Below are 13,564 nucleotides of genomic sequence, written 5' to 3' on the forward strand. Positions count from 1 at the left end.
GTCTACCACATCACATCCATAGAGGTCTACCACATCACATCCATAGAGGTCTACCACATCCTCTTCATAGAGGTCTAACACATCCCATCCATAGAGGTCTACCACATCCCATCCATAGTGATCAACCACATCACATCCATAGAGGTCTACCACATCACATCCATAGAGGTCTACCACATCACATCCATAGAGGTCTACCACATCACATCCATAGAGGTCTACCACATCCTCTTCATAGAGGTCTAACACATCCCCTTCATAGAGGTCAACCACATCCCCTTCATAGAGTTCAACCACATCCCCTTCATAGAGGTCTACCACATCACATCCATAGTGATCAACCACATCCCATCCATAGAGGTCAACCACATCCCCTTCATAGAGGTCAACCACATCCCATCCATAGAGTACAGTGATATAGTAATATAGCTCATCACAAGTATTGCAATAGAATATTCCAGCTACTACTAAGTATATGGCAAGGCATTGTAAAACTACAACTACCACAATCCCTTCATGAAGTGAAACAGGACAACAAGTACAATACCTAAAACTAACATTTCTAGAACTACAAAGCCCCTGACCCCCCAAAAATGCCTGTGACACTGGTGCCATGTCCAAGACTCCCTGGTAGCCCTAGGTCTAAAGTCAGCCTGTATCATGTTTATTATGCCAATGGCTGTAACAACCACAAATCATATAGACATCATAAAATTACAACTCCCACAACACCTCTTACCTATGACATGCGTGCCATGTCCAAGACTCTCTAGTAGCCCTAGGTCTGAAGTCGGCCCGTCCCATGTTCATAATCCTGGAGGAGAATCGTAGCAGGCGCCGGTGTCCGTAGGGCCAGTTCATTCTGGCAGCGGAGGATGACAGACAGTTCTCCTCGTTGGCACAGGTCAGCAGGTGTAGGGGTCGGTCCTCTAGGTAAACTGTCTCCTGAACCAGTTGGGCATCTAGTACCAGGTCAGGGGCAGCTAGGGGGCAGAGGAGAGGGGTGAGTGGTTTGGGGTAATTTAGGCATATATGGGTATCAGGTATTACAGGAAACAATAGGTCAAGGGCCAATACGGGAAGGGGAGGGTTAAAGCTTAATCAGAGATGATCAAAAACTAAGTTCACATTCAGAAAGCAAACGGGAGAAAACCTTTTCAAGCGGAAGTCTGAAAATAAGTGCTAATATTGGAGTTCAGGTACTTCAGTTTCAAACCGTTTTCACCCATTTCTTGACATTTGAACAGAACCCTTGGCAGGATCTGTTAAGATTACACAGTTGAAGAGAGCTAGCCAGGTGGACAGGTGTGCTTTGATAATAACTCACTCTCTGAACAGGTGACCCCTGCAGCATTAGTCCCACCCCCTCGGGGACAGTGTACATGGTTGTTACGGCGACACTGTTGGATTGACAGCTCAGTTCCAACACAGTGGGTTCCACTCAACACCAACTCTGCTGCGTTACGATCCCCAGCCCAATACCACGTCTCCTAGAGAGAGAGAGAATGTTTAACTTTTGTACATTACTTTTCTTTCCTCCGTCATCCTGTGAACTGAAAGAAATGCTTTTTGAGAGTTTTTTGTTCGACTTCATGGGTATTTCAACTATTGGCAAACATCCCTTTCCTAAATACCCTCTGTACTGTAGATGTACTGTAGATATGTATATTTAAAAATAATGTATTTATGGATAGTTGAGATTTTTCCTGCACCACCCATCCACTCACAGACTAGCTTTTGTATAAACATAATGCAGACTGACACACACACAAGCACACACACAATTAACACACACTTCCCCTTGGGATATGGGTAGATACAGTCATTTAGCACTGTACAGTATTTAGCTGCTGAATGGTCAGGTGACGGTCAGCTGTGGAAATGGCGGTAGGTCTGCAAGTCAGTTACGTTATGACAAAATAAAGCGAGTGTTACAAAGGATTATTGTAAGGCATTATGTTGTGTTGTAAGGCATTATGTTGTGTTGTAAGACATTATGTTGTGTTGTAAGGCATTATGTTGTGTTGTAAGACATTATGTTGTGTTGTAAGACATTATGTTGTGTTGTAAGGCATTATGTTGTGTTGTAAGGCATTATGTTGTGTTATAAGGCATTATGTTGTGTTGTAAGGCATTATGTTGTGTTGTAAGGCATTATACTGTACATGCATTATACATTTGATCATAATGCATTCATATATATATATATATATATATATATATACAGTTGAAGTCGGCATTTACATACACTTAGGTTGGAGTCATTAAAATGTGTTTTTCAACCACTCCTCATATTTCTTGTTAACAAACTATAGTTTTGGCAAGTCGGTTAGGACATCTGCTTTGTGCATGACACAATTCATTTTTCCAACAATTGTTTACAGACAGATTATTTCACTTATAACTCACTGTATCACAATTCCAGTGGGCCAGAAGTTTACATACACTAAGTTGACTGTGCCTTTCAACAGCTTGGAAAATTCCAGGAAATGATGTCATGGCTTTAGAAGCTTCTGAAAGGCTAATGGACATCATTTGAGTCAATTGGAGGTGTGCCTGTGGATGTATTTCAAGGCCTACCTTCAAACTCTGTGCCTCTTTGCTTGACATCATGGGAAAATCAAAAGAAATCAGCCAAGACCTCCCCAAGTCTGATTCATCCTTGGGAGCAATTTCCAAACACCTGAAGGTACCACGTTCATCTATACAAACAATAGTATGCAAGTATAAACACCATGGGACCACACAGCCATCATACCGCTCAGGAAGGAGACACGTTCTGTCTCCTAGAGATGAACGTACTTTAGTGCGAAAAGTGCAAATCAATCCCAGAACAACAGCAGAGGACCTTCTGAAGATGCTGGAGGAAACAGGTACAACAGTATCTATATCCACGTAAAGCAAGTCCTATATCAACATAACCTGAAAGGCCGCTCAGCAAGGAAGAAGCCACTGCTCCAAAACCGCCATAAAAAAGACAGACAACGGTTTGCAACTGCACATGAGGACATAGATCGTACTTTTTGGAGAAATGTCCTCTGGTCTGATGAAACAAAAATAAAACTGTTTGGCCATAATGACCATCATTATGTTTGGATGAAAAGGGGGAGGCTTGAAAGCCGAAGAACACCATCCCTACCGTGAAGCACAGGGGTGGCAGCATCATGTTGTGGGGATGCTTTGCTGCAAGAGGGACTGGTGCACTTCACAAAATAGATGGCTTCATGAGGGTCGAAAATTATGTGGATATATTGAAGCAACATCTCAAGACATCAGTCAGGAAGTTAAAGTTTGGTCGCAAATGGGTCTTCCAAATGGACAATGACACCAAGCATACTTCCAAAGTTGTGGCAAAATGGCTTAAGGACAACAAAGTCAAGGTATTGGAGTGGCCATCACAAAGCCCTGACCTCAATCCCATAGTAAATTTGTGGGCAGAACTGAAAAAGAGTGTGTGAGCAAGGCCGTATTAACCTGACTCAGTTACACCAGGTCTGTCAGGAGGAACGGGCCAAAATTCACCCAACTTATTATGGGAAGCTTGTGGAAGGCTACCCGGAACGTAAAGTGGTGATCCTAACTGACCTAACAAAGGTAAGCCAAATACATTCAAACTCCTTACATTTAGTCCGAGTAAAAATTCCCTGCCTTGGGTCAGCTACGATCACCAGAGAGAACGATTGATTTATTTCAGCTTTTATTCCTTTCATCACATTCCCAGTGAGTCAGAAGTTTACATACACTCAATTAGTATTTGGTAGCATTTCCATTAAATTGTTTAACTTGGGTCAAACATTTCGGTTAGCCTTCCACAAGCTTCCCACAATAGGGTGGGTGAATTTTGGCCCATTCCTCCTTACAGAGCTGGTGTAACAGTGTCAGGTTTGTAGGCCTCCTTGCTTGCACATGCTTTTCAGTTCTGGCCACACATTTTCTATAAGTTTGAGGTCAGGGCTTTGTTGATTCCTTTTGATTTTCCCATGATGTCAAGCAAAGAGGCACTGAGTTTGAAGGTAGGCCTTGAAATACATCCACAGGTACACCTCCAATTGACTCCAATTGACTCAAATTATGTCAATTATCAGAATCTTCTAAATCTATTACATGATTTTCTGGAATTTTCCAAGCTGTTTGAAGGCACAGTCAACTTAGTGTATGTAAACTTCTGACCCACTGGAATTGTGATGAGAGTGAGTTATAAGTTAAATAATCTGTCTGTAAACGAAAAAAAGGAATTACTTGTGTCATGCACAAAGTAGATGTCCTAACCAACTTGACAAAACTATAGTTTGTTAACAAGAAGTTTGTGGAGTGGTTGAAAAATTATTTTTAATGACTACAAATTAAGTATATGTAAACTTCCGACTTCAACTGCATATATATATATATATATTTCAGCTATCCGGTGATTTTTCAGGTTTGAGGACTCAGGGACACCGTGAGTTGATGGGGGAATTGTGGGAGTCAGGGTGTACTCTAGGGGTGAAATGGCACCATATTCCCACAATGGCCTCTGTCCAGAAGTTGTGCATTATACAGGGAATAGGGTTTCATAGGTGTGTTTCCGTACCTGGTGTGCTCGGGATGCGAACCCCAGACCCAGCTGTCTACAGACCACCATGGCTTCGTTGATCCCCCAGTTCTCACTGCAGACTGACCCCCATCTCTTACGACCCCCTACATCCATCAGTACCTCCACACGCCCCTCACCTGGCTCCCTGCCCCCCGCCAATCGTACCTAGGATAGGAGGAGGAAGGAGGAGGAAGGAGAAGAAGGAAGGAGAAAAATACATTTCAATTCAGTATTTTCTCAACCTGTATGTTTCGCAAGTCATAATTAGAAATATCTAATGACTCTATAATAATTGAATTGGTATTATAAACTGGGTGGTTCGAGCCCTGAATGCTGATTGGCTGACAGCCGAGGTATATCAGACCGTAGACCACGGGTATGACAAGACATGTATTTTTACTGCTCTGATTACACTCGTAACCAGTTTATAATAGCAATATGGCACCTCAGGGGGTTGTGGTAGGCACTGGTATATTGGCTATATACCACACACCCCCAATCAATCAAATGTATTTATAAAGTCCTTTTTACATCAGCCGATGTCTCAAAGTACTGTACAGAAACCCAGCCTAAAACCCCAAGCAGCAAGCAATGCAGATGTAGAAGCACCAACTTAGCAAAAAACCTAGACTGGAACCAGGCTCTGAGGGGTGGCCAGTCCTCTTCTGGCTGTGCCGAGTGGAGATTATAACAGAACATGGTCTTATTGATTAATTATATAATGTAAAGGTGTGTGTGAATGTGTGTGTGCTCTAACCGTGCTATCCAGGCCAAGCTTGGGGATGTTGCAGCGTACTGAAGCATCCTGGGTGTGTTTAAACGTCCAAAGAGGAACATCTTGGAAGTAACAGTCTAGGATAGACTTCTCTGTCCCCAAACACTGGACACTGTTCATATGGATAGGACCAGTACCTAGAGAGAAAGAGGGAGAGGGAGAAGAGGGAAGATGAGAGCATGAACACACCACAACAACCATACATCTCTCTGTATCTTGTGTGGTACTTAACCTAGACCCGAGGGCATTGCAATGCAATCCCCCTAAACGGCCCTTATCTAATAGACCCACCCACTTACACCCACAGTAGTGAAAGCTGAGGTTAAAGAGCAATAAACAGATAACGATCTCAGCCATTTGTTTGCGTGAACCGATTGTGTCTTCCCCACCACAACAGAACCCCAACTACACCCCATCAACAAAAGGTTCATATCTGTACTTAAGCAACAAAAGGTTCCTATCTCTATCTCTCGCTGTCTGTCTGTCTGCCAGAGGAGATAACAAGGCTGTACCTCGAGTACTCCAGAGATCCGACACACATCATTACCACCATTTTGTACTTTAGAAAAAACACACAAAAAAACACCCGCCACCCAGCCAGTACTTTTCAGAAAGAAAACGTCACTGCTCTATGCTAACTTAGCCATCCGCTACAACCCCCTGGCGAGCAGAGAACACTTGCAAGCAAGAACAGAGTCAACGCTGAATCAGAAGATAAAATACAGTAACACTTGAGTTAATAGATTGGTGCTTCTAACTGTAAAACAACCTGTCAATGTGATGAAGGAAAGAAAGTCGAGTACTCAAATTTAGACAGTAGGCAAGTACATTAACTTAACTTGATAAGTGTGAAAAGTAACATTGAGATAATGAGGAAGTACATCGAGAAGAGGGCTTGACATTGTTTTTTAAAGTTTAAAAAAAATGTTTAGATAAATTAAAAGAAGGTGTAAGCTGGGAAGATATTGAGTCACCACAAAAATAACACACAGGTGATTCTGACCAAAAAATCAGAGAGCGAGAGAGCTGAGAGAAAGCAGGTTGGTGATTGCATAATTAGGGATGGGAAAGTCCAGTCCTCGGTGGCCTGATAGGTGTCACACTTTACCCAACTAATCATGATCGTCACTTTAGAATGTAATTCGTTTAATCAGGATTTTCAAGGAATGAGCAAAAAGTGTGACACCACTCCAGCACCCGAGGACTGGAGTTGCCCATCCCTGTTCTAAATTATAGATTGTAGGCCTCCATCCATATTGGTAACAATGACTGGGTATACATCCACCCACATTAAATAGAGTAAAGAAAACCCACTTCCTGAACCAATCATCTCCATATGTGTGTGTAGAAAACCACATAAAATACCACTAAGTAGTAGGTAGATCAGAACAACCACAGTTTAACTTATCAAGACCAACACAGCTTCTGTGGATTGTGGATCTTCATTTTAAAAAGCACATTTTAGCTGATTTGGGCAGTAGTTCCATGAAAAAAGGCGGGTACAAAATAGATCCTGAGAAACTGGTTACGAAGAATCATGTACACAAGCACACACTAACAATCGGCCACACACACACACACATGGATGTATATCACCTCACAGAGTAAATAACAAGTAAAAATACACCAGTGTTCGTCAGAATAGGAAACAGAGGCATTGTCCCTGTAATTTAAACCAATGATGATGAGAGTTCAAATGGCAGCTGATGAGTTTAGACATTGGTTTCAGTTTTTGACTTAACTTTACCAATGATTAAAGTAAAGTTGAGTGCTATAAACAGTCAGCAAATGTAAAATTCACTCCCACTAATTTCCCATTCACTGCTGTGTACTTTGTGCAGTTCCTGCTGTATCACATTTGTGTGTGCGTACATTCAATTATCTCCTTTCAAGGTCTCATTTTCAGAGGAGATTTCTTTTTGTGTAATCTTTAGACTAGTCCTCTTTCCCCGTGAGGTACAGTAGATTTGGTCTGTGAACCCTATCATATCTCATATCCAGTCAGAGCTCTGCGTGTGCGTGACCTTACAGCAGCTGATTTGCAGTACAGACGGTGCAGTGGAAAAAAACATGGCTGACGTATGGTAGTAGAACCCCCAAGAGGATGAAAGAGGCCTAGCTCTGATAGCGCTAGTGAAAGAGGCCTATATCTGTAGTAGATGGTTATGCATGACTGGCTATCAGGATGGCTAGTTCTATAGTTGGTGTCTCACATTACCACATTAACATACTCACAGTAAACACACACATTCAGACGCACTGTTAACACCACACACGCACACACACACACACACACACACACACACACACACACACACACACACACACACACACACACACACACACACTCACACACACACACACACACACACACACACACACACACACACACACACACACACACACACACACACACACACACACACACACACACACACACACACACACACACACACACACACACACACACCCAGTCACTCTCACAGAGCTACAGTGGGGAGAACAAGTATTTGATACACTGCCGATTTTCCAACTTACAGAGCATGTAGAGGTCTGTAATTTGGATCATAGGTACACTTCAACTGTGAGAGACAGAATCTAAAACAAAAATCCAGAAAATCACATTGTATGATTTTTAAGTAATTCATTTGCATTTTATTGCATGACCTCTACATGCTTTGTAAGTAGCAAAACCTACAAAATCGGCAGTGTATCAAATACTTGTTCTCTCCACTGTATATTTGTGTCCCCAAACAGCCCCACCCTAAAGCTACTGGGATCAGTATAGGCAACGTGACTGAGAAATGTCACAAACCCTATGGTTGAAATACACATAGGCAGACCTATTTGGCACACCCACACAGGCAGAACTATATGGCACACCCACACAGGCAGACCTATATGGCACACCCACACAGGCAGACCTATATGGCACACCCACACAGGCAGACCTATATGGCACACCCACACAGGCAGACCTATATGGCACACCCACACAGGCAGAACTATATGGCACACCCACACAGGCAGACCTATATGGCACACCCACACAGGCAGACCTATATGGCACACCCACACAGGCAGACCTATATGGCACACCCACACAGGCAGAACTATATGGCACACCCACACAGGCAGACCTATATGGCACACCCACACAGGCAAACCTATATGGCACACCCACACAGGCAGACCTATATGGCACACCCACACAGGCAGACCTATATGGCACACCCACACAGGCAGACCTATATGGCACACCCACACAGGCAGAACTATATGGCACACCCACACAGGCAGACCAATATGGCACACCCACACAGGCAGAACTATATGGCACACCCACACAGGCAGACCTATATGGCACACCCACACAGGCAGACCTATATGGCACACCCACACAGGCAGACCTATATGGCACACCCACACAGGCAGACCTATATGGCACACCCACACAGGCAGACCTATATGGCACACCCACACAGGCAGACCTATATGGCACACCCACACAGGCAGACCTATATGGCACACCCACACAGGCAGACCTATATGGCACACCCACACAGGCAGACCTATATGGCACACCCACACAGGCAGACCTATATGGCACACCCACACAGGCAGACCTATATGGCACACCCACACAGGCAGACCTATATGGCACACCCACACAGGCAGACCTATATGGCACACCCACACAGGCAGACCTATATGGCACACCCACACAGGCAAACCTATATGGTGTTTACTGCTCAGGCTTGGTGACATGAAAGGTCCTATTTGATGATTGAATGGACTTCAAATAGGATTAAACAGCTGAACATTAAGAAGTCCCACGGAAAGAAAAACACCATTAATGTTCCCTAAACCACGCTTAACTTCAGAGAGAGGGAAATACTAGGGTTCCCTCCTAACCACTAACCAACTATTTGGGCTATTCTCACTAGCTATGTGACCACAATCATCCCGCTTCCAGCTCCCTAAAGTCTTAAAGATTTGTATCTGTCTGCTTGATTGGCATGTACTGTATGTGCTAACATTAATTATAGCATAGTTTATTTATCTAAAAATGTTTATTGTAAATACTATATTTAAACTAATGTTTAGTGACTGTACATTTTACGTGCATTTACTGCATTTATTGATACTATTGCACGACAACAAACTACAGTACATAAAAACACCAGTTATTCAATGTACATTTCCTATTGTCTGGGTCTGTCTCTGTCGGTCTGTCTCTGTCAGTCTGTCTCGGTCTGTCTCTGTCAGTCTGTCTCGGTCTGTCTCTGTCTGTCTCTGTCAGTCTGTCTCTGTCTGTCTCTGTCGGTCTGTCTCTGTCGGTCTGTCTCTGTCGGTCTGTCTCGGTCGGTCTGTCTCGGTCGATCTGTCTCGGTCGGTCTGTCTAATTGTGTTGGTCTGTCTGGGCCAGTCTGTCTGTCTGTGTCAGTCTGTCTATCTGTGTCGGTCGGTCTGTCTGTGTCGAACTGCCTGTGTCTATGTGTCTGCCTGTGTCTGTCTGTCTGCCTGCCTGCCTGCCTGCCTGCCTGCCTGCCTGCCTGCCTGCCTGCCTGCCTGCCTGCCTGCCTGTCTGTCTGTCTGTCTGTCTGTCTGTCTGTCTGTCTGTCTGTCTGTCTGTCTATCTATCTGTCTGTGTGTGCATCTGTCTATCTGTCTGTGTCCGTTAGACTCTGTCCTGTCATCTGGACTCTTAATGTAGGTTTTTTCCAACACCATACATGTATACGTTTATGTGGCCTGCAGAACTCAGTGAAGATTATATAGGACAGTTAAAAGTCTAAAAAGCAACATGTTATAGAGAGTGTTGGCAGATGTCCCCTAGTCCGGCTATGGCTGTAGTTAAGCAGCTGTTACGAAAGTGAGTAATGTGTGTGTGTGTACATCTGAAAACTCTCACACCCATTGCCCTGCCAATCAGGATATAGTTAGGGACTTGCATTTAAAGCAGGGCGATAGGAATAAACTATTAAATTTAACCTGTCATTTGATATGACAGCCTAGGAGACTAGAGCTGCACGTAACATAGTAATGCTACAGGCAGGTCTAGGACTTAACACAGACATTGTAAGCATTCACACCCACACACTGGGTGTTACTGAAGCAGCAGCCCAGTGGTTGTATCAGGGGGAAATATGAACTTATTTTGGGAGAAAATTAAAAGCTTTTCACTTCGCCTTGACTCTTACAACACAGGCACAGACTGCTGGGTGCTACAGTATGTAGCAGCCATTAGATCTGGGACAGGGGTACTTTGATGTGGCAGTGGTGGGGATTAGGTTAGGATGGGTGTGGTTATAATAGGCTACAGTATAGGTGCAGAAGGCTGATTGATACCAGAGATTGTTGAATAGTGAGAGATGAGGATGCTAAGAGCTACAATGTTCCCCACTCCTAAGGCTCTCTAGAACCAGGAGTGAAGAACAGTGGCTATGCGTCATTCAGGGCAGGTGGGGCACCTGTATAGCTAAAGAAAATAGGCAGCTCCAAAATGCTGGTGTTTCAGCCTACCTCAGTGCTTTCTATGATGGTGGGGCAGCCAGCGGAAAATACGGAGCGTAGGGGTTGGTAATGTCCTCTATTTGTGCCGTGATTGGCTCAGTGTTCTCACACTCATCGGGAAACTACGTCACAGAGCTAAATAAAATTCAAGCTCATTGGGTGCTGCCATAGACTTTAGAAGTGCACATCCAAGAAGGCTCAAGGTCATTGGCCACAGATAAAATGACATCAAATCACATTATATCTAAAGTAGCTTTGATTGGACTGATCATGTCAACATCTTACTTTCAAAATCTTAGCTAGCAGTCATCATCATGCGTCACGTCGGCAATCTACTGGCAAATCCTTTTCCATCCTTGTCATGTGAAGAGAAATTATAGACAAAACATATCGGTGCTCATCAACCATTGGACATAAACATTACACAGCAAGTTGGAAATCACAAATTCAACAATGAGTGCTAATATGCCACTGCAGCCAGGTGTGACCGGGAGACCCATGAGACGTCGCACAATTGGCCCAACATTGTCCAGGTTAGGGGAGGGTTTGGCCGTCCGGGATTTTCTTGTCTCATCATGCTCTAGCGGACTTCGGACTTCGGTCATCAGTGTTTCCTCCAACACATTGGTGCGACTATCTTCCGTGTTAAGCAAGCAGTGTGTCAAGAAGCAGTGTGGATTGGCTCTCGGCCTTCACTGAGTCCGTAGAGGAGTTGCAGCGATGAGACAAGATCGTAACTACCAATTGGATATCACGAAAAAGGGGGTAACGCCATGGGCCACAAAAGTTAGAATAAATTGTCCATGCTGTCCATCCAGAATTACTTCTGCTGCATTTAAAACAACTGGAAACTCGGAACTAGAAAATCTCAGACTTGTGAGTTCAAGACAACTGGTAACTTAGATAAAACTAGCTCCGACAGGGAAAATACGGAAAATGATTTTCAACAGTTTCTAACTGGGAAATCCAAGTCAGGATTTTGGGACTCCTTCTAGAGCCCACAAGAAGGACTGTTGCAATCCCTTCCTGTTCCAGTGAGCACAGCACAACAAGGTGAGTTCAAAATGTCTTGTATGCTGCTGCATAAATTCTTGCCCGGTTGGTCAGTTTGGTCGGACGATCAGCTCTGGGCAGAGTCTGGGTAGTTCCATATTTTTTCAATTTACAAATTATGGAGACCACTGTGCTCTTGGAAACGTTCAACACTCTATAAATTGTTTTATACACTTCCCCAGATAATATGACTCATCACAATTCTATCTCAGAGATCTAGAGACAGTTCCTTGGACTTCATGATATAGTTTCTGCTCTGATATGCACTGTCAACTGTGGGACTTATATAGACAGGTGGGGTTCTTTCTAAATCATGTCCAAACAATTGAATTGGTTACAGGTGGACTCCACCAAGTTGTAGTGACATCTGAAGGATGATCATGGGTAAATTCGATGCACCCGAGCTCAATTTTGAATGTCATAGGAAAGGGATGTGAATACTTATTAGATATTTATGTATTTAATTTTCAATAAATTTGCTACATTTTCTAAAAACATTTTTTCACTTTGTCATCTAGGACAGGGAAAGACCCGTGGCTAGGTGGTAAGAATAGCTGGTGGCTGTCGCATATTAGGAAAAAATATATATATTTAAAAAATGCACAGCTGTGGTTGTGCATGTTTGCGTGTGCACGTCTTGGTGGAGCTGAGATTGCTGATTCCATTCCTTTGAGGAGCTTTCGGCTGTGAACTGAGCCATATACGCTGAGCCCTCCAGCTGCCCAAGCACACACACATACACAAACACACACACGCACACACACATACAGCTGCAGTGACCATGGTGGAGAAGAGGGGAAATCCGCTAACAGTGTGTGAACCACAGATCAGCACCCTCAGGCTCACAAACAAATACATTCTCAGACCGTTCAGTGGCAGACGAGCGTAGAGTCCTAAGATAAGTCCTAAGCATGGCTGGAAAAGTTCCTCTGACTCACATGGAATCTCACACAGCCTCAGGTACACAGAGTACAGAGACATATACATGGGTGTCTGTGCCTAAGACCCGGAACCCTGTAGGGCAGGATGAAATGGAAGAAACTGGTAAAAACACAACTTCCATGTTCACGTGGCACAATCGGAGTGAACTTTCTCCCTTGCCAGTGAGAATAAGACAGAGAGAGACAGAGAGACAAAAAGACAGAGAATAACAGATAGAGAGGGAGTCCTACCCTACCTTGTCCCATGTAAGCTCCAGTGAGGGCCTCTTTGGCGGTTCCGAAGCCGAGCTCCCTGCACACCACGCTAGCTGAGACGCGGTTCCAGACGTGGTCTACAATGGTCCCCCACTTCCCCTCCTTCAGCACCTCCACCCGGCCCTCACCCAGCCTGGGGCCAGCCTTCAGACGCACCGGCTAGAGGGGGAAAGGAGAGAAAGAGCGAGAGAGAGTCAGAATAAGCGAGAGAGACAGCGAGAGACCGAAAGACAGAGAAAGAGAGTGAGAGACAGAGAGACAGAGAGACAAAAGACAGAGAGAGACAGAGATTGTCAGCATCATGTATGACTAGACTGTCTTATTGTCTAAGAATGTTTTGTATCTTGTGTTTGCGCAGAACACAGGAAAAGTGTCTAGGTCTTGGCTCTTGGCACAGTGTTGCATGATGTGTGTGTGTCTGTGTTTTTATGTGTGTGTGTGTCTATGTTT

At 44.1% G+C, this 13,564-nt stretch overlaps 1 protein-coding gene across 1 annotated transcript in view; it reads right to left on the reverse strand.

The window, feature by feature from the left end:
• Positions 1–13,564, reverse strand: part of loxl4 (lysyl oxidase-like 4) — a 58,364-nt gene that overhangs the window by 18,373 nt on the left and 26,427 nt on the right. Inside the window, exons 7-11 of the mRNA XM_052474621.1 lie at positions 13,096–13,273; positions 5,331–5,485; positions 4,571–4,738; positions 1,328–1,490; positions 740–983 (exon numbers count right to left, since the gene is read on the reverse strand). Of these exons, the coding sequence (XP_052330581.1) occupies positions 740–983; positions 1,328–1,490; positions 4,571–4,738; positions 5,331–5,485; positions 13,096–13,273 (908 nt within the window). The remainder of the gene's footprint in view (positions 1–739; positions 984–1,327; positions 1,491–4,570; positions 4,739–5,330; positions 5,486–13,095; positions 13,274–13,564) is intronic.

Source organism: Oncorhynchus keta, chromosome 2 (genome assembly GCF_023373465.1).
Source record: "Oncorhynchus keta strain PuntledgeMale-10-30-2019 chromosome 2, Oket_V2, whole genome shotgun sequence".
Taxonomy (NCBI): Eukaryota; Metazoa; Chordata; class Actinopteri; order Salmoniformes; family Salmonidae; genus Oncorhynchus; species Oncorhynchus keta.